Below are 25,535 nucleotides of genomic sequence, written 5' to 3'. Positions count from 1 at the left end.
TGTCTTGAGCACAGCAGTACAGATGTGAAGGTGTAGCTCTCAAACTTGGAAATTCACGTCTTGTAAAAAGCCTACATGACTGTGCACGTACACCTCACAGTTAGCAACCCTTCAAATCAAGGCATTAGAAGAAATCCATCCTCAACCAACACTTAGAGAGCGCCAAGGAAATGTACTTACATTAGAAACTTGTTCTCTATTTAATATCTAATTAAGCATTAAATTATTTGTCATTGGTTGAAATGTTAGATTATCCCTATTCAAAGCATAATTTCAATTTATTGTCATTATATTAACTCCCTCCCCATATAGACTTGCCAGGGAATTAGTTGTCACAGTTATGAGCTGAAAACATGCTCCCCAGCACAGGATTTCTTCAGAGCTTTAATGCCACCTACAAATCAGGCATATACTTTCAATTAAAATAGCACTGCAAAATATCCTTGCTTCAGTAAAATTAACATTTTCTCAAAATTCCAGAATATCAAAGTGATTTACTTTATTATCTCCCAAATGAGCAGCTGCAAAAAAAATTCTCACCCCAGACATGACAACGTGCTAAAGGTGCAAGTACAGAAATAAGTTTAACCTATTGGTTCAGAGTTGAAATTAGAGCAATATTTGTAAAACTCTTCATGAGAACTGTCTCAGTCTCCTCACTTCCTGAAGCAACACTGTGAAGCCCCATTAGTGCTCTCTTTGAGCTGACCCATCATTTTAAGTAATTCTGTGACCAATCAATACATTTATAAAACCCCACAAATTTTACACCGAAAAAAATCTCTCCATTAGCTACCACTAGCCAATTGGCACTTCTGCTTATGAGACAGCATTTAATTTGCAGAAACACTGTTGAGATTGGAGGTCTTATTATGAAGGGATACCAACACTGTACATAAATGTCTCAAATTGGCATAATTCATTTCATTTTAGAAAAAAATGTTTTTATCTGGTCGTACAATACATTCAAGCACATACTTATTCTCTCTGAAGTTGAAAACGTTTATAGCAATTATTCTAAAGGAAATCTTATGACACTATGCTTTTAGAGTAGATTATGTAAAGATTCTTCATATTCCATAAATATTTCACAGGGCATTACATGAAGAAAACACACCTTTTACAAGCTTTCTAACCCCAAGAGCTATTACTGCAGCTACCCATCACTACAAACAAACACATGGGGAAACAACAAGGTCTGCAAGTATTTCTCTTGGAACTACATGTCCATCGTTCTACCAGATACAAATAAATAAATAAATCATGAGATATTAAAGGAGTTCTAAATTTCCCTATGTGCATTATTCATTTTTGATACAGCTGTTATTTCACTGAGGTTACTGTAATCGGCCACATGAAGTGATGGCCTGCATGAACAATTCTACAATAGATATGATAGACTAGATTTACATGTCTTATCTTCGTATAACACAAATTCCTTGGATAATTTAACTATACAAAGCTGGAAAATTCTTTCAAGATCACAGATTCATGGAACTGCAGCTCCCCCAACCGCACGTTATAATGCAGGGAGAACATATAGAAAAAAAGCTTTAATAAAGGGCTTGTTATTACTATGGCAACCACAGCAACTGGTTTCCAAAATGAATAATAGCTCTGTTAGAAGCTTCATTAAATTTTTTTCAGGCAAACACTGACCTTAATCTTCTCAATGGAACAAAGAGTTATCCTGAATGCATGCAGAAACCAGAAAATAAAGTCCAAGCAAATGTTCTAAATACATGCTAAGACCCTTCTTAGGACCCTTGCTAGAAGAAAGCGGGAAAGTACAATTTGTTAGGTATTTTTTGTAGAGAGTTGGAGGAGCAGAAGATGAGGTTCGTGTTAGAATGTAGGAGAAAGCAAGTGAACAGAAGATTAGGGAAACAACGGCAAATGGACGAGTACTAAACCCACTAAGAAATAAACTCAACAGGTGAAGCCACAACGTAAATACTGAGTCACAGAAATCATACACTTACCCACAACCCACTTACACTTTTTCCCCTCTTAAAAATAATAACAAACAAAAACAAAAACCTAGAAGTTACATATCTCCTTTCTCTCTGTCATTTCTCTCAGTATCTTTGGCTAAAGAAGAAGCTGCTGATAAACACTACAGAATAAAGAGGATCCTGTCCATGCAAAGAATCTCACCTAGAGTATGTCTAATGGGCTAGAGCTACACTCTTGAATGAGGTGCAAGAATTGATTTAGTCACCCAAAACAGTTTACATTTCTAGTAATGAACTCCACATAACTTTTAGGAGTCTGGCATGTTTGCCATTTCCAACTTGTGAGAGGAACTAATGTGTGATTATCAGCTCAAAGTGAGAAGACCACTGGGATTGCAATGCATTCCTCCTAAATGTTTCATGGATTAGTGGAGACAGGAAATAAGGCTGAATTCCAGCTTATGACCAAACACTGAAGGAGCTGGAGAAATTAAACCTAGCTCATAGTTCACATAAAGCGGAAAAACGCATATGAACAAGGAGAAATCCTTTTACTGCCATCTGAAATGCCAGCGCTAACCAAGCACAAGCATCCAGCTGTCAAAGAACCTTGCCTGTGCCTACCCTGAACATAAGACTTGCAGTAGAATCACTGAAGTAAAGAATCAAAATTACATCAGTAAGAGCTACAAAATGCTTAAGCATTCAGGAAAGGGATTAAAAGCCTTTCCCCTTATTTCCCATCTCTATTACAACAAATTCCTCTATGACTTTTTATCACCAATCAACACAAGTTCTCTTCAACTGACTGTGAGCGTTCTTTGCATCATGAGAGTAGTTTTCCATTAGCGTAAAAAGAAGCATGAGGTCATTTCTAACAAATAATCATTACCACTGAGGTTGCCTTATTGGTGACAAAAACTTATCTGACATGTGAGACACTCTTAATTAATTTGCTTTTGCAATTTGTAGTAGGATATCCTGTTACCATGTGTGGGTTTTTTTCCCCACAATCAAATGAAGGTAACTTCCAAAATAAGTTTTATGTGTACAGCAAGAAGTTGGATTATAATTTGGGATGGTATTTTAATGTCAGCAATCTCATAGCATCAGTTGAAAATTACACCTTCATTGTAATGCTCAATATTCAAAACTATTTGGAAGGAGAAATAGTAAAATCTTGCTGAAAAGATTAGTATAATACGGCAGTTCAAAAGATTACATTAAAAACGCATTTGCTTTTGAGTGGTGTTCAGATCAATGGTTTTAATCTAGAATGTTCTCCACAGGCTTCAGCACAATAGAAAACCAGCTTTACTCGTTACACTGTGCTGCTGCAATTAATAAAACTCTGGTAAGAGCTCCTCAATTTGTAGTTATTTCCTGAAAGAAGTCCAGAAACTAGGTACTAGTGATCTTACATAAAGTCAACGATGTATCACGTTCATATCGTCATACCAAATGTGAAAGCTGATGAAGAAGGGCACGGAGAAGCAAAGATGTAGGATACTGACTCATTTTCCAGAACTATAAAAAAGGAGAAGATTCTTGTTTGTTAATGAGATCAGCAGTTGTTCAATCTTAGTGGCTTCTGTGTGGTTTTATTTCATTATTTTGTTGGTTTTTTTCTCTAATAAAAACTTAATTTGACAATAGATGGTGTATTAAACTGGAAACTTTGCTCAAATCAAAATAAACGATTTGTTTAAAAACAGAAAACACAACAGCTATGCAAATCTAAATTTTTCTGCCCCAACAAGGTGCTGATTCCAACTACAATTTTGGTCCATGCACTTCCAGGAATTATTTCTTGGTTGACCAATTTCCATCACGTTAAATATAATCAAAACAGATGTTTAATACAACCTGAAAAGAACACCAGAACTACATATCATCATGCAGTTCAGTACCAACCTCCCTTGAGACTGAACAAAGCTTACAATTCAAACTGCTTTAACCTACGTGATGCCAGACAACTGATATCTGATGCTATATGTTCAAGCAATGCTAAATATGAAAACTAATACTGTAGAGTTTCCACTAGAATGCAGTCAGACTGGATACTGAAAAATGTATTTTTGCTTTTATATTACCACGTATTCTGATCCCTGGTTGAACAAAAAATAAATTTACACAAACCTTGGTGTTACTGTGAGAGAAAAGGAAATGATACCTGTAAAGCCTTCCATAAAATAAAGAGTTATTTAAATGTCAGTGCACCAAAAATTTTACAACAATATGCAAGAAAAATGAGGCCAATGCAGATGTTCTTCTTTCTTTCCTAGCCAGATTGGACCACTACAAAAGAAATGATTCTGCCATTCCATTTAGGACTGGTGCAGCCTCACTTTGAGTACTGTGACCAGCAGGTCAAGGTAGGCAATTGTCCCCCTCTACCTGCCCTTGTGAGGCCCCAAATGGAGTACTCTGTCCAGGACTTTGGCCCTCAGCACAAGTATGTGGAGTTGTTGGAGTGGGTTCAGAGCAAGGCCACAGAGCTCTTCATAGGGCTGGAGCACCCCTCGTACAAAAAAGGTCTGGTTGGTAAGTCTAAAGAACAGAAAGCTCTGGAGAGACCTCACCGTGGCCTTCCAATACTCAAAGGGAGCTAATAAACAGTGAACCACTTCTTGCAATCATAAAATCATTTGAGTTGAAGGGACCTTTACAGGTCATCTAGTCCAATTCCAGTGCAGAGACATCACTTTTAAATTTATATAAGTTTTATATTTCTAAATTTTATAATTATATTCAATTATTTATACAATTTTATATAAATTATATATAGAATAATGGTTTATATATTTTTAAATTATATATTTATATGAATATGTGTTTTACATATTTAAATACAAATGTAAACCTTAGATCAGAAATCAGAGATATTACAGAAAGAGGAAACACAGGGAAGTAAAAAATAATAATAAAATAGTAGAAAAACCACCACATTCAGTGTTCAAATGCACTTTGAACACATTCATCTACTCCGAAGAAATATTAAAAAACACTTAACTGCAACAGTATACTGAGTTGTGTCTATCTGCAATAAAATGTAAGAAAGGGGAGATTTTAACTAATAAGATGAAGCAGGAAAATAATCAAACTCCAGGATGCTGAAATAGTGTTTCATTTTTAATGGCTTTTATATATTGTTTAGCTCTTAAGCAGAGATTACAAATCAAGATATATTGAATTTCTTTACACATTATATTCAGTCATAAATTCTTGATTTATTTAAATGTAGTCTAAATACCAGTCAAGTAAACTTTGAGTATATATGACAGATGGAAAATATGAAATGAAACTATTAACAAAAATATCATGAATTAAAAATAGCCAAAAGGGTCTTTTTCAGTTAAATCACTGTGGCTAAAAAATAGCTGTTCATTTCCATCAGCCTTTTCAAAACAAAAATACAAAAACCCTAAAAAATAACGCAGAAAGAAATTGAGAGTAGTTAAGGATAGCAAAATGGTATTTAGGTGTAGAAATGGGTGTATGAACTGAGGTTTTCAACATATGAAAAGAGACAGCAAAAGAAAAAGATGCCAACTTCTTTTTCAGGTGTAAAGCAGCAAAAAAAGTGAAGGGAAGAAAAGAAAAATGAAAACTACAGGAAGTTTTCCAGCATAACTAAGACAGCAGAGCACAGTAGGACAGATATAAGTTAAGGATAGTATTAATAATGCCATAAGAGGGATCTTTAATAGTTAGAAAAACAATTTCACATTTTTTGTTACTGATAACTTTGCTGTTTAGGAATATGGTGTTTTGTATGTCAATAGCTATTATGTAATGCATTACATATAGATTACATATATATTACATATACATTACATATATGTCCATTGCATATCTTGAAAAGGGGAGAAACAACTTTTCTAGAGACAAACTATGCAAAATTATTTCAGTTTAAAAAAAACTTATGTTTCAACAAAGAAAAATAATCAACTATTACCTTGAAATTGAAATATTCTACCAAAGCAGTAATGCTGGAGAAGTTAAACTTTATGTAGTCATGAAACTACACGCTATTACTTCAAAGCACACGAAATAGAAGCAAATGCAGAGAACAATACAAAAAACATGTAAGGATATTTAGCACCAATTTGTTTATTTAAACAAAAAAACCGTTCTGAAGGCTACTGATAGAATCCTGACCTTTGAGTTTGTTCTGTGTGGATTTGGTTTTGGTTTGGTTTGTTTGTTTGTGTGGGGGCGGGGGGAGGTTGGTTTCTTCTTTCTTTGGGTTTGGATTTTTTTTAATTATTATTCTTATTTCTTAGCTGCAATACGTGCTCTGCACATTCTGCAGATAAGCTGACTGGCACAGGAATCAGAGAGAATACTCTTCAGTGATAACAGTTTGAAAAATAGATATGACTAACAGCACGTCACAACAAGAAGGGGTAGGACAGAATTTGTTGCTTTTGTCTGACACAGCAACAAACTGGAAGAAGAATGTACACTGAAATGATCAACTGTACGTGACTGAAAACTACAGGAGGCAATAAAATTTTAAGTGACATAGATGGGCCAAGAATATAAAGACAAATGGCTGTGCAGTTCAATGCAGAAAAATTAATGAGGCTAGGAAGAAAATTAATCAGGTTCATTTCAATGAATATTTTGTACAGTTATTGAATTTTTTCAATAACAGCAGTTCGACAAGCAGTTTTAAAGGACAGCAGAATGCTGTTACAGACTACTACCTTTATCAACCATAAACAAATAAAATGATAATTGATGTGTTCAATAAGGTTTAATATACATTCTTGATTGTATAAACAATTCTAAGCACAAAAAAAGTAAACCCTACTTTCCAAGTTCCTTCTCAATCTTTCTATGCTGCTTTTGAGTGCCCTCCACTCCTGCTACAGCAATCATCTGCAAGAGATTCTGAAAACAAGAAGCTCACCTTAATTCAGTAACATAAAATCCTCTACAAGGAAAGGCAGGGCTTTACATGAAGTAAATCTAAATTAGGTTGACTGTGAAGCAATAATGACCATGGGTAGATGGTACAGAACAACCAGTGTAAATTGTTGTCCCTCAACAACCTGGACTGCAGTACCATGAGCAGAAGACTACACAGAAGCATTGGCCCAATAATCTATTTTGAAGTTGTGTGCTAAGCACAGTTGTATTGCTGTCTCCAGTCCTATCCTGCTTCCTGAATTTGCACTCAGTATACATCAACATGATCTAATAGATTGCAATCAGTCCTCAAGTCATTCTCCAAATTGCTTCTTACAGCAGGTTCCTTCAACCAGCCCACGCTTCTTACTGTGACGCGATTCAGCTTGTTAGGCAGCTTTCACCTCATAATTTTGCCATTAGCTCCCTATTCTTTGCATTATATTAGTACTTAAGAGGTGTAAAGGCTCTTGAATGTTTCTCTCCCGTAGCACAAGTGATATACCTCAATGCATGTGACAGCGTTAGTGGACAAAGGAAGGGTAACTAATGTTATCTACCTGGACCAATGCTCTTCAACATCTTTATCAATGACACGGATGATGGAATTGAGTGTACCTTCACTCTGTTTGCTGATGATGCCAAGCTGAATGGTGCAGCTGACACAGTAGAAGAGAAGGATGCCACACACAGGGACCCAAAGATAAAACTGTATGCAGAAACTTTGAGAATGGCTCGGTCATCATATATTTGTGTAGTAACTACCAGAGGATTCCATCTCTGACAACTGTACATTCCCAGCACATTATTTTTCTCTGTGTGTAATTTGATGGAGCTGATGGAATGTACCTCTTTCTACAACTTCACAACATCCAACCTACAGACCAAATCCTGACTCCAAAAATCTATTAGCACATTTCAATGGCTAAAATAATCTTCACTTCCAAATGTATAATACATCTTTTTGAACACTTGAGTTTTTATAGTGAAAAAGAGCACAATCTTTCACAGCCCCAAGTTGACATATGTGACCAACACTGCTTTTTACACTGTTTCTATAGGATAATTATTATTCAGGTGCGAATGAAAGGTATTCAGTGTCATTTGTGTTACTTCACATTCTGAGTCTGTGTTGATTTCTCATATTATGATTGGAGAAAAGGCTCGAGTTGAATATGCACATGACACTGTTTCAGTTCAAAGATTACCTTATTTTTTAGATACTCTGAAAAGACCTGTCACAATCTCTCTCAATAATGTACAAAACTGTATCAAGTAAACAATGTCAGAGATATTCTGCTGCTGCTAATACAACTACTGCTTCCAAGTAGAGGCAACACTACTACATAAGGTGTAGAAAGGAGCAGAAATTTTTGCTGGAATGTCACCATCATGACAGCCCACTAATTCAGTTCATCATGATCAACAGTCCACTCATCCCCCCTTCCCCCCTCCAACACACAAGCACACACAAGCTAGCTATGTGCAATAGAACAGCTACCTATCCCTTCATTACTTGCTACAAATTTTAGACTGGAGCCTGTTACACAGTTCTACCTTAGTTCCTTTTTACTATTATACTGAATAATAACAATCCAGTTTCCTAGGCTAATACTATCATTAACAACCCTTCTTAAATACAGTCTCCGTTGTAACACAGAGCTAAAACAAGCATTTTCCAATAATGCACGCATACACACCAGATTCCAATTAACTCTGTATATGTTCATATGTACATACTTGTATGTATATATTTGTGTATAAGCATACATATATTTATTAGGGTAAATGTGAGTTTGTAATGTAGTCCCAGCACTACGTACGATCTACTACTTACAGTTTCACAACATTAAGAATTTTCTTTACATTCCTTTCATGGAGAACATATTAAATAAACATATGAATTTATGCTTATGCAGCAAGAGAAATAAGATGCTCCCTACATGTAGACTTAGAATAGGCGTAATTTACCAGAACCTACAAAGAAGAATACTGACACATTATGCAATGTGCACCACATTCTAATAATGACATACATAGCAACATACTTAGATTTTGTATTCCTGTATACATTTGTGTGAAATTTAGAAAGTGTGGGGGAGGGAGACACAAAAAAATCTGTTTTTACTTTAATCCATAAATTTCAGTTACTGAGGAAGTATTCTCATGAAATTAGGAAGCAAAAGTGAAATCACAGAATTGAAGGGGTTAGAAAGGACCTCTAGAGATCATCAAGTCCATCCCCTCTGCAAAGCAGGCTCCCTACAGCAGGCTGCACAGGTAGGCATCCAGGCGGGCCTTGAGTATCTCCAGAAAAGGAGAACCCATAACCTCCCTGGGCAGCCTGTTCCAGTGCTCCATCACCCTCAGCATGAAGAAGTTCTTTCACATATTGCTGTGGAACTTCCTATGCTCCAGTTTATGGCCACTTCCCCTTGAGCAGGTTTAAGTTAAACCTTGCCTTCACTCTGATTTCATAATTTTTTTGTAAAGAAGGCTTCTATTATTATACTGTGTTCAAAAAAGTTGAGCTTTCACGTCAGTCACAATCACATAAAAACATAACACATTGGATCAAAAGATGAAAAAGCAATATTTGATGATCCTTTGCAAGCTTACACCAAATTCCGTATTTTGCATAGCACCTCAGAGTTTATTCATAGCTGTATTTTGTAAGAATGTCATAACTTACTGAAGTGTTATGTCTAGTCTAGTTTTGTTTCCATAGTTTTATTTCATCAGCATCAATCTCACCATAGGATGCATCACAGAATCAAAAAAAAGCCACAACTTGGACTACATTGTATTGTCACACTGAAGTAGTCTCATATTTTTAGGAAAACGAAGTGTTAATTGAAGAACTGTAAACATGCAGTTTCTATCTCTTTCCATAAGTTTCCTGAACATATCTTCCAGAACTGTCTTAAGCCAAAATCATTTTATGTATTATTTTGACATAAATTCCTACATCAAAGTGAATAGTCAAGCCTTCCAAATTTCCTACTTCCTCCACATTTTCACTTGGGATACACAGCCATTTGATGCTGTGAAACCCTCTCAGCACTTATTCATACTAATCAGCAGCTAAAATCTAGCGGACAAAGGCAACAGTCAAGCTGTCTGACAATACATTTGTTTTCACATTAACACATTGTCAGCACTCACAGATGAGACACAGAACTACTGTATTAGTCTGAACATGAAGACCGCTCACTAAGTAGACAAGCAATAGTAATTCCATGCCTTAACATTTTTTCCTATTTCTAAGCAGAAGAACCATTCTTACACCGCATGTTGCTTCATTAGCAGGCTTTAGCACCAACACAGCTAATTAAACCTTGTGCTTTGTTTTTGTTTGGTTTGTTGGTGGTGGGTTTTTTTCAGTTTGTCCACCAAGACGAAATGATGCAAGACAATAGAACAAGAAGGCATCTAACATTCTACTTACTAGTATAATGCATTCAAATTGCATATTAGAACAGGTATTCAACTATATTTTATCCCTCTTTTACAAGATCTATTCTAAACGCTGAAAGAATTAGATCAAAACCAAACCATCCAGAAAAACAATACATCAATCAGGAAAGTTTTACAGTTCAAATGTTATTTAGATGAAATTCATAGCTTTTTCAAGATATACTCACCAAGATCTGTGTTGGGGCCCGCAAGTAGCTGCTTAAATTTGTCTAATCGGGACGCTTCTCTTTCAGTTAATGCAGGAGTAACTGAGGTATTGAAGTCTGCCATTCCACTCACCAAAGGAGGTGTGGAAGTTTGTGGAAGGGACTGTGATCTCTGCATGGAAGAATTTTCACTAGCATTACCTGAAGGGAGAAAGAAGCATAACACTCAGCCTCAGCTGGTAAGAAGACTATTAGTAATTTAACTTTTAAATTCAAAACACAGTTCGCTTTTGGAGAAATAGAGAAATATAACCTTAAGGCATAATAGCAATTTGAACTGCAAACTACTTGAATTTAACAGCAGAGGTATTCCTCTTCCTAGCAGTATTCCACAATTAAAACACATCAACTAGAGATCATACTAACAGCAAGGTTAATTCATTTCCATAATCACTGTGCAACTGAAAGTTGTTCTTATTCCCCCTCACCATTCTTAAAAACTAATTAGAAAATCATTGCAATTGGTCACTTCAAAAATTTACACAGGAATACAGCCCAGATCACTCAACAGGACAGACTTCCCAGCCCGTATAAACCATTTTTTTCCCTTTTAAAATATTTTATACAGTAGCATTTTAGTACCAACCTTTTCTACAGCAGTAGAATTACTATTAATTGCATACATCTTGACGCAGTTACTCATTACAATACAATAAATAGTGCACTTCCCTCCAAAAATTGAACACATAGTTCTAGTCTGAAAACAAAGAAGTTTAATTATTCTTTCTTGACTTATGTATTTCTCATAGACATGCTTTACAGTTTAGTATGGAGTGCAGTACCTCCCTCAAATCATCTAATACTGATTAATAATATTTACCTGTGGTAAAGGTTGGGAAGGGGTTAGTGTCCTAAAAGGCAAATATTATAGGTCTCCTCACTTGATTTTCCACATCTTTTTCCATTTCTTAACATACCTGATGAACTTGATGTATGACCTTCACTGACTGATTTAACAAGCCTATTATCACCACACGCAACTGAAGTCAGCTCTGCTGATTCTACTTGTTTTTCTTCCTGTAGATGCTCTTCCAGAAATTTATGCTGTTCTTGTAACTTGCTGTGATTCTGAATTACTTTGTGAGCCGTTTCCATGACCACTTCTGTATTTAAGTTTTCAGCAGCTATTGCTAAGAGTTCATCATCATCATCCCCAGGATCCCAAGCATCGCTTGTATTACTTTCAAACTCTTGGAAGGTGCTGACTTTCTTTAGTTTCACTGGAGTTGTAGGTGGCTTTGAACCCGGTTTTATCAAGCTGTTAAATAACAAGTAAACAATGCTTAGAGAATCAGTAATGAAGAAAGCAACGCACTATCGGTAAGGAAGTAGAAAATACAGTCAGTGCTTGACATTATACAGGCAGCAGATATTTCCCTCCCTCTACTCAAGTTACTGCTGCTTCCAACCATGATATAACATCATGGAATATTTCTGAGGAGAAAGGCAGGTAACAACCTCACCCTTCCTCATTTTGAATGCAGTCTGAACAAATCTTCCCTTTCCTTGTCTCCAAAAGAGGCAGGTAGATAAAAGCTCAAAGTCAAGTAAAAGAAATACAGCAGGAATACTGTATAAGACAGACAGGACACGTTACAATTCCCTTGCTTTATGAGCTTTTATAGAGGTTTCAGGCCCTTCCATGCAGTTGTTGCATAATCAAGCAGCAGCAGCAATCAAATGATCAGGTCTAATCCTAAATCACCATATGCAATCAAGCAATGCAATCACTGTCATAAACAAATCAAATCTCACCTTAAAACTCATTAGATCTATCATTCCTCCCCAGTCATGCACTCTAGCATGAATTTGCTTCAGAACTTTGCTCTTCTGATAGCCAGGGTACTTCCTCAAGTTCCTACTCTGAGCATGCCCTGATCACCTGCTAACTCTATCCTTCTGTTAAAAGACAGTACAAGATAGATAAACCAGACATTCCTCCCTAGCTTGGCCCTTGTTCTCATTTACTGTAATGCAGAGCAATCACATCAGCTTTCAGATTTCAGCTAAATTACACATTCAGTCAGCTTCCCTACTCTCAAAAAATAAAATTAAAAACCATTTGAAAATTAAAAAAGCAGAATCCAATAATGCATTTTCCTAAACACCTCAGCCATAAGGAAACGAAAAATAATGCACTTGCATTAGATGAGGATTATTAGAAAGAAATTTATTTGGTTACTAATGATGATAATTTTACCCTTATTATACACATTGTGTTTTGACATCCAATAATCATGACCTAAGGCAATTTTTAAATTACTATCGCATCTCTTCCACCTATTGTCAAAGCAAAATTCCCACTTTCATCTCAAAGCAATCCACACCATAATCTAATCTTTTAATTTACAGATGGACAAAATAGGCAGATCATCAAGAGAAAGATGCATATAGACTGTTTATATCTGAACTATAAGCTTCATCTGCTAAATTAAGATAAGTATTTACCATAAGTTTTTAAGGCACTGCAAAGAGATTAAAGATTGCAATCTATCTTAGGCAGGACACTAAAAAGCTCTTTTGCAACTCACTATATGGTAAGCATCAGGAAGTCACAAAAGAGGTCAAAAAGTCACGTTTATTACAAAAATTATGAAAAAAAGGTTAACAATATTCTAATAACAAAGAAGAAGAGGAGGAAAGAAGACAGATAAGAACCAAATCATCTGGGTTATCTGAGTATTAGGTTAACTTACGTTCCATGCAGCAGTGGATCGAAAGGCGGATGCTGAGCTCCATATACATGTTGGATACTATAAGAAAAGAGAGTGTATATTAATTAGACACTAATAAACAGAACTGAGATGCTCTAGTAGTCTTTCATTTCATAGAATCCCCTACAGAACTAAAAACAATGAATCTGAAATTAAAGCGTATACTTAAAAGTAACTCAATAAAAAGCCCGAGGCCAACTTAAGATGATTCTTTTTTATTTCTATCTAGGAATTAAAACAAGGAAAAAAGGTAACTCCACAGTAAGAACGTTCAAAAGAAGTCGATTTTCCCTCTTCTGATTTATCATTTCTTTGAATAAAATAGAACAAAACCTCTCAGAGTTATCTGCAAAGACTTAATTTTTTCTATATACTTGTGGCCCAAAATCTAACCAGCCAATTCTTAACAGATACCGATGCACAAGGCTGACCAATTTAAAGAAAAAAATGACAGCACACAGAAAATGGCACATTAGAGAACGTAAGTCATGGGAGTACAAAAAAAGAAATGCCTTAACATAAATTCACTTTCAAATATATATTTTTATTAAAACCTCTAATATTACAAAACAGCATATTATTCAGAATCATAAAATTCCATTTCCTTTCAGATTTCAGCCACAATATTATTTTAAGTGGCTTCACATTGAAAACTATTACCACACAATACTGATTGTAAGAAAAGCAAATCACATGCAATGCTGACATTACCTAAATCTGCACTGAAAAATCACATGAAGGGTGGCAAATGTCCTCCCAACAAATCAAAAATCAATCTCCAGACCACATATGTAAGTTCAACCTTAGTAAAACCGACTTAGTACCAAGCCAAAAAGACTGCAGTTATAACAAACCAGTAGCATTAACTTGTGAAATTAATCCTACAGATGGCTGTGGACTTTATGAACACCACCCTCAGTCAACTGTCTGCTCCCTCTCCCCTACTTTAGATCAGTTGAGAGCCGGGTGTCACCAGCCACTGTCCTTCATAGCACAGACAATCTATCCTTTCTTTCAGATGATGTATGAGTGGACATGTAGGAAACTCACCTCTATAAAAAGCAACAATCCTCTCTCTGCCATAAAAAAAAAACAAGAACACATTCCCCATATTCTCATTTTTCTACATCTGCAGTAGGCTGCAAATTAATTAACTGCAACTATTCACAGAGCTTGTGTAATCAAAGAAAGTCAAACGTGTTTTATCCCCACAGGGGGTACAGGGACTTAGTAAAATTACAAAGCAAGAAGTTCAGAGAGAAAAGAACAGTCAGACCAGAAGAGGCAGTTTATAACTAGATAAACAAAACTACTACCAGTTCGTGATTATGGATAAGGGACAGTAGAAATTAAAGGATGAGCAAGATTATTTCTCTATACCATTCAAAAAAACAGTATAAATAATAGATTACCTTTATCTGAGAACCTTTAAAAAGGATGAAAGAAAAATGAATTACTCCACTGTTAGGACAGTTTCAGAATGGGAGCACCAAACATCATTGTTAAATAAACATCTGAGCAGGCAATCTCAGTCTCTCATAAAGTTTAAAGGAGTTACTGGAGTTTGGGGAAACCACACTTTACAGCTTTTTTGTCATACTTCAGTTTCAAGGTACAACTACTCAAATTCATAAAGAAAACAGGAACCTGTTAACCATCCTGCGCTTCAATCACCACACAGATGTAACAGAGGTTACAAATTCTAACAAGATCTAAGAACTACAAACTGAGCCTGCATTAGAGAACGAGCTTCCTTTTTGTTAAAACACCTCTTATCATCAGTAACCTATAATGCTTTTTCAAGTTTGCATACGGTTTGCTACAAAGAAAAGTTTTTGTGCTTAAGACTATCTTTTTGAATGTTCTTTTGTTAATTTCCAAAAACAGAAAGTTGCAAATCCATTCTGAGATGTGAGAAATCATTAAGGTTTCTTTTTGATACTTTGGAAGCTCTCAATCTTTGGCTAATAACAAAGAAGTAAAAGTTTCTCACCTGCTACTCAAACAACTTATGTTTACAGACATGAGCGTACTGAAGATATGGCACAGAACTGCAGAAGAGCTGCTGCTACAGACCCACCATTAACAAAAGTGACTTTTACTTCTCCTTTTTAACCACACTCTTCAAGTCAGCACTTTTTTAGGTTGTGGTGTTTGGTGGGGTTTTTTTGTTTTTTGGGTTTTTTGTTTGTTTGTTTGTTTTTCCCCACAGCTCCTTAGTTTCTCACGTAGAACCTTTTATGGGGTGTTTGGAAAGGCTAACTCAGCTAACACATCTCACTCATTTACTCACAGCCTGCTTTTTAATACAAGCTCTAACCAAAACATACGAGACCACCAGCAATCTCCGATCACAGACACTGAGCCCCGCACCCTGACACACATCCGGCACTGGGCTGACAACAGAAAAACGACGGAGGAACCGAAACGCCTTACAACTTCCCGAACAGGACAGGACAGTGACAGCACGGTCACCTCCCTGCAGCGGCAACCAAACGGACGGGAGGCGCGGGACGCCCTGAGGCGGCGTAGGGGGGACCGACGACCCGAGAGGAGCTCACGGCACCGGCGAAGCTGGGAACAGCAAAGGGGCCCGGGCACAGCCGACCCACCACGGGCCCTGCGCTTCAGGGCTGCGACGGCGGGACCGGCCCGAAAGAGACCCGGCCTTCCCGCCGCCCCTCTCACCTGCCCGGTACTTTCGTGCCGCTCCGCTTCCAGAACTGCTTCCTGCCCCCATCGTTCGCCATGGCGGCTGTCACCTCATCCCCAGCCCCGCGTCCTGTCCCGGCTAACGGCCCCGACCCACGCCCTCAGGGTTCACTCCCCCCAGTTCCCTTCCCCAGAAACCGGACTGAGCGCTGCCATCTTGGGACCGGGAAACAACGGCGCTCCTCATTCGCCCCCCGAGGAGGCCCTGAGGACTCAGCCAACCAGAAGTGAGAGTACTGCCGGGTGAGTCGGATCGGCCCAATGGCAGGGAGGGAGAGTCGGGCGGTGGGGAGGGCCTTCGGGGCAGAGTCCGGCCGGTGGTGGCGCCCTTCGCCCCGCCCATAATGGTGGCCGCCTCCGTGGCTGGTTAGGTAGTTTTGTTGTGTTCTGTGGCCGCTGAGGAAACATAGGCTGAGGCTGGCGGTGTCACGGTGCCTTTTTCTTCTGTTCCCTTCCAGCATGCCCCTTGTGCCATGTTTCAGTGTGTAGGGCACCGACTCGTAATGGTGTCTGGTTCTATGAAGTGTTGGTAACTGGTTCTATGAAGTGTTGGCAACTGGTTCTATGAAGTGTTGGCAAGAGACCGCTTTTGCTGCATGGTGCTCGGGGTGTGATGCTTTCAGCCTGTGGGTCCTCTTGGTTGGGATGTGTATAAGGAGCAACTTACGGTTCTCTTGGTGAAGAATTGCAAAAGTTGACAGAAGGAGGCATCAAGTAAAGATGCAAGGGCGTTCCAATGAAATTAGATCTAATGTCATAATAAAAGACATCATGATTTCCTTTTGCTTCAGGTGCATAGCTGATAAATGCAATTATTAACCCATTTATCTTTTGGGAGGTTATGGAGGAAAGCTTTAATGTGTCGTGGCTTTAAAGTTCCCTTAAAGATTACATATAATGCTGTAACCGCATTTGTTTGTTTGCTTTTTGATTTTCTTTTCATCCTAAGATGCCTCACCTCTGCAAATAGAATTGGCCTATTTCCACGTTACTCTGGACTGTGACTCCTGAGAAAACAATGCTGATGACAGAGGTATTTTTTGCTGCCTTCTACACAAGACTAATATGATACATCAGTGACTGCAGGGGATGTTCTGGCATAGCAAAGTTGGCAGGTAGCGTGATGTGTGAGTTGTAACCCAGCATTTCTGCTTTAGTGTGTGTGTAAAACGCAAATAATTTATTAAAATTAAAAAATAATGTTGTTTTCTGCCTGCTTTGGGACCTACCTCCTAAGAGCTAACAAAAATTTTTGTTAAACAAACCACGTAAGATCTTGGTTATAAGCTGAAGCTGCACGTTGCAGTAATTTCAGTGCTACTTATAGGTGAGTATGCTATGAATTGTATCCTCTTCTATACTTGTGTCCTTTAAATAAGATCCATCTTAAAGATTATGGATCTGTAAGCATTTTGTAATGCATTGTGACCTTGAGTATCAGCAGTTTTAATGCAGTGCACAAGAAGCATAGTGTAATATGAACCATCCCTATTAGCTAAAGTGAAAATGAAACCTGTAAGGTCAGGAGTGAAACTTTGCTTAGTCTAAGATGAGGTTTATATTACATCCATCACTGTTAGAATATAAAAAGGAGATACACTTGCTTGTGGCAGTCAAAAACATGATAAATCCATAGAATATATCTTCTATCATAAGCAGTAATATGGATTTTGAAACTATTTTCTCACTGAAACTGTGTTTATTCATTATTGATATTTCCCTAAAGGGAACTTAATTATTTTGGGGATAGGCAGCCTAGGCTGTCTGTAATCTTTGTGAAACTTGGCAAAGCCATTTAATTTTTATGTCAGTCTGGTGCAGCCATGTGGAACTTCTGGTTCATTTTAGAAGTAGAGATTTTATTGAATCAATTCAGCACAGAGTTCATTGTGTTATTTCATTTTAATTATATGTATGTGTTACATTGTTCTTAAGTTTTCAATGCAGTGGAAAGTTCTATACCAGAAACAAATAACTCTTGCATTGATTTATTCAACTGAAAACTCCAGATAATTCTGATGTGCAGATGGAGCTACGTTTGTATTGTGAAGAACAGGGAGTACACATCGACACAAGTCTGTCATTAATGTAGAGCAGAACGAGAATGCAGGACTATAGTTTAGGCTAGACGTAAGTTAGTTAAGCTTAAATTAGTGTATTCAGCTTGATTTCTTTCTCATACCTTTATATCGTAATACAGAACTTATATTTATATATAAATATATGTATTCTGAACTACTTTATAGAACATGGTATTAGAAGTATCTATCCTTAAAATACTGATTCAGGATACTGGTTCTCCGAGGATCTTCTTCTGAAGTCCTGTGGGCCATTTCAAAACTGAGCTCTTAATGATTCCACACCTAATTTATTTTGAGCAGGAATGAAATGCCTTGAATTATGAAAATAATTTCCTTTTACTTTTGGGGACCATGTTTCAGAGTTCAGTCACTAAATACAGTAGGTAAATAAAGATGCTCAGGAAGTTTATGTACTAAAATATAGAAATGTACCTGTGTTCTTGGCTGGCCAAAAATTGAGTTATAGCTTGCAGTAGCAATATTTTGAGAAAAGAAAGGACTAAGATGTTTATTCTTTAGTGTGATAGCTGGTGAGATGTATAAATAGATGTTTCAGTGGGCATTCAGGCACACCAATTTGTTTTTCGGCTCATCCGTTATGGAGAGCTTCAGGAAATCTGCTGGTATGCTTACGTTGATAGACTTTTCTGTGAAGGTATGGTATGTATACTGTACAGCTTTTCTCATGACACACAGAAAAGTGTAGATTGATGTTAAAGAAAATTATTTAAGCTGACAACAGCACTCCCCTGATAGCTTAGCTGTGTACACACTAGGAGGATTTGCTGATTAAGTTGTTTAAGCTAGAGTGTGCTTTTTCATGCTTATCTTTACATCGTTGTGTCAGCAACATGCTGAGTAAACGCAACACTGAGGTGGGCTTTGAAGTGACTTATTCTGAGAGACAACAATACTACTTCTCTCTCTATCCATGTCTTGTTTGCTTGAATCAATAAGGAACGAGTAAAAACAGTTAAAATTAGCCACTTCCATATCGAAGCATCGGTTTCTGCATGTCTTTGCTGCTTTAACCAACTTTAACCAGCTAATATAACACAGTGCCTTCTGTGGTGGCTGATCACACTTCCTGTTTGGCTGATGAGAACACCCTTCTACCTAACCATTTCATCCCTCTACTTTATTGTAAAAGTGATGGAGGAAGCAGAGGAAGTGAAGCTGCTGAGCAAACTAACCCAAGAACAGCATTCTACCCAAAAACAAAGAAAAGGAAACAACAACAGTTATATTAGAGAAGACGACAGTCTCAGAGGGTTCGGTATTTTGTGTCAAAACAGTATAGAGCAATGCAAGATAAATGGGAGAAGCAGTCACAGAGAACCATGAAAGAAAGAACAAAGGGATGCTGAACAGGAAGGATGGCCAGTAACTGGATTGAAAGAGGTTAGGCGTGGTCCAGTAAATCATGTATTCACAACAGTTCTTTCAGCTCAGTGCAGAGAAAAAGAGTGCGTGACATGAGGGTCAGGAGGGGCATATTGGTCCCATGGACAGAGAGAAAAAGGCAGTTATCTGATGTGCAGGGTGAGAAACAGCAAGATCTGAGCACAAGTTGTATATTTGTGAATAAGAAAGTGTGAATAAGGAAGTCCAAAAATGACAAGTAAATGTTGTCATTTTGAACAATGAATGCTGGTCAGTGAAGATGAACTGGAAGCAGGCGTGATTTCATCTTTGTTGATTCAACGTGGATAGACAGTGAGAAATTCAGAGGAAGCCTTGAAATGTAGGTTTGGCAAAAATTTTTTTTTTTTTTTTTTTTTTTTTTGAAGGAACAGAATACCGTGGTAGTACTTTGCTGAAAGGTGGCAGTACATTGTAGGAAACTCCATTAGTGTGATTTTTATGTCCCACATCAGCTCCACAGCAACACATGAAGTGACAGGAGGGTACAAAAGAAATAGGGTCCAGCTACTGGAGGCAGAAGGGCTGGCATGAGAACAGGAAGGAAAGAATATGGTGGAGGAGCTGAGAAGCATAATGGAATCATTTCCTGAGGTAGAGCTGTTCTCAGGAGCACTGCTGTGAGAGAAGGAGCCGAAGTTTGTGGCCTACTCATAGTGAGCACCTGCTTACTGCAGCAAACCACATCCAAGAAAAGTAAAAAAAATAAAATAGAAAATCGTGGCAAAAGGAATACTGAATGTTTAGCCAAAGGTGAAGGAAAGCCGGAGGCAGAGATTCAGTAGTCTGAATGGTGCTGCTTTTTGTGCCTGTAAAGAAACTAAATTTCTAGTAGGGCCCTCTGATGTAGCGAGGAATGGTCATTAAGGACTTCTGTGATATATTTTTCAGTAGCAGAATTGGATGTTCAGTAAACCTGATGGTGAAAAAGTACATGTGAAGAAAAAACATTAATTAAAGAATCATCTTTTTCCCTTCTATAAAAGAAGGTGCTGAAATACACCTGTATATGACTGGGAGTAAGCCGAGTAAAAGGGACAAATAAAGAGAACAAATGTGAAAGCTAAGACATAAGGACTTCTGTGAAGGTTGTCGGCGTGAGTCCTTCAAAACTGGGAAGCAGAAGCATTTCACGTGGAAAAAAACACAGCTAATGTGATCTAGGAGATGCAGCAGAAAAGGTCAACCAAGGGGACAGTACCGAAAGTAAATCGGAGAGGAAGAGGAAGGAATAATCATGAGAGAACTGATGGCCAGGAGGAGTCATTGTCACAGGCAGACACTCATTGTAGTGTTTTGTAACTTTCTTCTCTGTAAGTGGCCTTCTCTGTTACATGAGTTGAGCAAGACTTCGGGGGAAGGGGAGTGAGGAACAGACTTTCCAAACTACACTTGCACTGACACTTACACTCTCTAGTAAGTAACTAAGAAATAGGTAGTGAAACTGCAGAGAGCCTAAATAAATACTGTCTGTCTCTGGGTAAACGTCTGTCTCCTGTGTCATCTTCTGGATGACCAGTCAATGTGGGTAGCTTTAAAAATATGTCCCTCATTAAAAAATTAGTGACAGCGCTCATGTTTACATTTGATGCAGTTTTAGGTGAAGGTGTTTAATTTGGCTTTAGTTTATCTGTCCCACAGATCACCTAGTGCTGGCTGCCGGGCCTACACCAGCTGAGCTACAGGCTTACCTACAGCCTGGAGCACAGAGCTGCTCCCGGAGCGCTGGTGCAATGCGGTGCTGAGGCCTGTGTGACTCAAGAGGGATGGCTCTTTCTAAATCTTGGGTAGAAGACAGAGACGTTGGCAAAAGTGACAAGTTCTCTTTCCAAGATGCTTCTTGTTCCTTGAAATTCCACCTTATTATGCCTTCAGAACATATGGTGAAGGTTTAAACACAGCATTGCACCATGACAGAACTTCAAACAGAGAAGTAAATGATTGCATATTTGGCTCTGAGCCATGATAGTTCTGTTCATTATTGATAGAGGTTTCTTTTATTTAAATTATACATTTCAAATCAGTTTCTGCAAATTTAGCTTGCTATCAGAGCAAGATGCAGAGAAAAATCACTGTGGCATTAGATGATTTTTCCTGAAGCTAAAATATCTTCCTAAATTGTTGGGGGAGCTTAAGAGGTGCTGGCCGACCTGTGTAGAACTGCAGAATGATGTGGAGATAGACAATAACATTTCCCAAAAGTCAGAGTAAACCATATGTTGAAACACACACACACACACTTTTTTTTCCAGAGTCCCAATGAATAGCAACACTGTCTATTATTGTTTTAATGTAAGGAGTGAAAAATGGAGGAGAATGAAAAAGGTGAATTCCTGAAGATTTTCTTCTGAACCTACGAGTTGGCTCAATGTGGAGATGATGCATTTGGCACAGCACTGGCAGCAATCACGTGCTTGTCCCCTTCCATTTTTTGGTCAAAAAGCTGTTCAGCAGTGAATCTGTAACTCTCCCTAGGTGCTTAAGAATAATGGACACATGGTACTACACAGAACTTTGATGGATTATCTTCAGCAGATATCTTCAGATTTTAGTAGGCATCAAACTGTGTGTTAATCTGCATCTACAATTTATCCTTGAGAGCTAAAGCAAACATTTGTTCTCTGGTAATTTTCACAACTGATTGCTGCAGCTTTTTGTTTTTTCCACTCTAGTTTTGACTTTGGCCATCCAGCTCTATCACCAGCGCCATTTGAAATTCCTCCTGGGTCTTCTCCTTGGACCTCTGTATCTAATTCAAACAGACCTCGCCTTTTATCCCTCTAAGCCACTCTTAGTGCCTTTTCTGTGTTTGCTGTGTCTATGTCAGGGATTAGTTTTTGGTGATATTCCTCAAGGGTAGCAGAGCCTTGGCCATGCTTTTCAACCACTTTTTGCTCTCAATTAATTTCTCTTTAATCCAAATGTGTACTAGAAGGTAATTAAGTTTCACTGTTTGCTTTTCGATCCATTTCTGAGTTTCTCTGTGTAGCAGTTGAAATGTACCCTTAAACTGAAAACAGCCTTCTTCCTTTCTTTTTAGTGTTCCATATGTTTTCAGCATTCCAGTGACTTCAGACAGTGTAAGGTAGCTGAAAAATACAAAACCGAATATAAATTTGCAGTTGTATGTGATATAATTTCCAAAAATATCTTCAGTATAATACAGTATGGTTATTATTCAAGTCAAGTGAGTTGCATCAAAATAACGTTTTCTTTCCTTAAAGAGGAATGAATTTGCTACATTAGAGGTGGGTTTATATTAGGTCTCATTAACTTTTGTTTATTGCTTGAACTTTTGGATGCTGTTTCTGTGATTTGTGTACGTTCATTTGAGGAAAGGCAAATATTTGTAAGAGTGATGAGTAGAGCAAATATATTGGAGCTGGAGCTTTAGTAACAGCACCCTTCTAGGATGATTTGCAGTATAAAATAATTACTGAGTGCTCCTGCAGAAATGCTGTTCACTGGTGAAAGAGGCATAAGCAAAATTATACTGCAAAGAAAATAAGAGTAATTCCAGAGTTTTGGGGTGAAATAAAATATGATAAAGGTAGTAAAATATTATCCATTTCTTTTGAAGTTTTGCCACTTATCCAAGAGGTGACTGTTAGCGTTAGGATTTGCAAAGCACCCACTGACTGAGGATGATAAATATTGTTCCAGATTTAATTTTTTTGCTGGAATTGGGAAAAAAAAAAATCAAAACCTGCATAGTCTTGTTCTTTTTACCTGAATGTAAGTTAGAGGCTGTTACTTTTCTGAAACAAATAGGAATAGTTCAGGTTTTTCAGCTAAGGGGAAAAGGGAAAACTCAAAGAGGGAGAATGAAATATTTTGCTATTCATATCACTTTCTAGTATAACACAGCATGTATCATCATGTTGTAAAGTAATAAAAGAAAGAACAGCTTAGCTTCTAAACCTTGAAATGAAAAATTGCAATTTCACTTGAATGATCTTGACAGTTGTTTCAGGACTGGCAATCTTAGCGCAAGAAATGAACTAAGAATACTGGCGTAAAACCACCAAAGAAGCCCTGAGTTTTGAAGGGAAAATGATAAGGCAATCACAGGCAGCTCCTCAGAACTTAAAGCCATTTTAAATAGAAAGAGCTCAAAGGATTAATTTCTTATACTGAAATCCTGAAGTACAGTGGTAATAATTCTGGTATGCACGGTCATTAGAGTAAGATTTCACAAGTAGCCTGAGGAAATAAATATGTTATGCATCATTTTTCAAAAATCTCTCCAACTCTGAAAGTCAGCCATAGAGTTGAGCCATGAAAAAGAGCAATATTGAAATGATAATGAGTCCTGAAAACTTCTGTGTTTTCTCCTTTTTGGTTTTGTTTTGAGAAAGATTTGTACAGAGAGGTGGGATCTAACTGATTTAGCCAAGGGTAAAACGAGCAGGTTTCTACCAAGCAAATCTTTGTCTGTTTTTTAACACAGACATAAATATATATATATATATATATATTTGACAGTGAATCAAGATTTATAAATATTGTATGATAAAAGCTTTAAATTCATAGCTGATGTCATACCATACTTGTGTTCCCACATTAATAATGATAATAGAATTGTTAATGTTATTAATATCAAACTGATCCTATGCCATCTTTATTGTTTATGATAAGTGGACTTTTGTAATTAATTTGTCTGTGGTGCCCATCTCTTTGGACCAGTTTTCAGATAATGCTAGCCAGCATTCTTATTGATGCTTTAAAAATTCACTGGTGCTGCGTTTTTGTAGGTGGCAAAAATTAAGAGCTGCTAATAATGATAATGGCAATCAGTGCTCGAGAAGATAGCAGACATAACATGATTTAACGTCTGGAAATTGATGCTAGAAGAAGTTAAGGGGGAAACGCCATCAAAACACTGAGAGTCGCAGAATGGTCTGAGTTGGAAGGGACCTTAATGGTCATCTGATTCTAGCCCCACTGTTATGGGCAGAAAGATGAGACATTACATCATTCAGTAGAGGATGTAGGAGCTTCTCCACAAGATAAGTTCTTTAAATCATGACAGGATGTCTTGCTGAAAGAGATGCTGTAGTGCAGCTACAATTCTTTGGGCTTGATTGAGGTTTTACTGTGTGAAAATCTATGTTCTCCCAGCAGAAAATCAGAGATGATCAAAACAGTCTCTAGCCTTAAAACCTATGAATTGTTCTCAGAGCTATTCCCTTCTGAATTTCTTCTTATTACATCTCTCTTGTGGGTTGTATTACTTAAACGCTCTACAATAGAGAAACAGTTACATTACATTGTTTTAGGTATGGCATGTGTATATAAATGTACTTTGATAGAGATGTTTAGCCCTGTATAGAAAGAAAATGTAGTTTTATTGGAGTATTTCCAAGAACATTGATATTTTTTCTCTGTGGCAAGAGGAAACTTGGTGGAACAAACTTACTGAAATTGCTCTGTCTAAAAATCATGTTTCATACATCTGTGTAGATGAAGAAATAGGGCCATACTTTCTAGCCCAGCTAAGATCTATGCTGCTGTTTTCAAATGCATTGTGTCTTGGAAAGAAACCGAAAATTCAGGAGAGGAGGCTCCTTCTACAATGTGTTACGTGAAAGGTGATGTGAATCTGAGCCTTTCCCTTTGGAGAGGGTATCTCGAGCAATTTCTTCCTGCCTTTTAAATAATTAGCCAGTTGAAGTGTGAACATCTGTGCACAGTGAAGGAATAAATCACCACAGCGGCAGTTATATGAGTTCTTTATGGTATTCCAATTTTCCGTCCACTACACACTGCACAATGGTAGAATATATCTGCTTTGTTTCAATGCCAGGAGTTGGCAACACACTCAAAACCAGTAAAAATTATTAGAAAACCATCATGGTAGAGAAATAGCAGTCATTTTTCATCGAGCGCTAAGAAATGATGGAGTTAGGATACAACTGACTTCAGTAGACTTTGGTTTTGTCCATGGAGCTTTCCATAGCACCATTGCCTTTAGTGCTGTCTGGGTGGTTCAGTAGCCTGAATATCTGTGCTGCATATCTGTGCTGCTTTATAAGCCAGTGCTGTTCCTCA

The 25,535-nt window shown here is 37.5% G+C and overlaps 1 protein-coding gene across 5 annotated transcripts in view; it reads right to left on the bottom strand.

Annotated features, from left to right (window-relative positions):
* The window catches only part of TBC1D22A (TBC1 domain family member 22A), a 155,216-nt gene extending 139,060 nt beyond the window's left edge, over positions 1-16,156 (bottom strand). For 3 of the 5 annotated variants that reach the window (NM_001031490.2, XM_015275755.4, XM_015275756.4), the window contains exons 1-4: positions 15,958-16,156; positions 13,252-13,308; positions 11,473-11,813; positions 10,517-10,696 (exon numbers count right to left, since the gene is read on the bottom strand). In NM_001031490.2, the coding sequence (NP_001026661.1) occupies positions 10,517-10,696; positions 11,473-11,813; positions 13,252-13,308; positions 15,958-16,019 (640 nt within the window). In that variant the 5' untranslated portion in view covers positions 16,020-16,156. Of the gene's footprint in view, positions 1-10,516; positions 10,697-11,472; positions 11,814-13,251; positions 13,309-15,262; positions 15,439-15,562; positions 15,566-15,705; positions 15,935-15,957 lie in introns of those variants that run through there. The other 2 variants (XM_040701628.2, XM_040701602.2) reach the window with 2 other exon arrangements.
* Between the last annotated feature and the right edge of the window lie 9,379 nt (positions 16,157-25,535).

This window comes from Gallus gallus, chromosome 1 (assembly GCF_016699485.2).
Source record: "Gallus gallus isolate bGalGal1 chromosome 1, bGalGal1.mat.broiler.GRCg7b, whole genome shotgun sequence".
NCBI lineage: Eukaryota > Metazoa > Chordata > Aves > Galliformes > Phasianidae > Gallus > Gallus gallus.
This window is presented reverse-complemented; position numbering and strand designations above follow the sequence as displayed.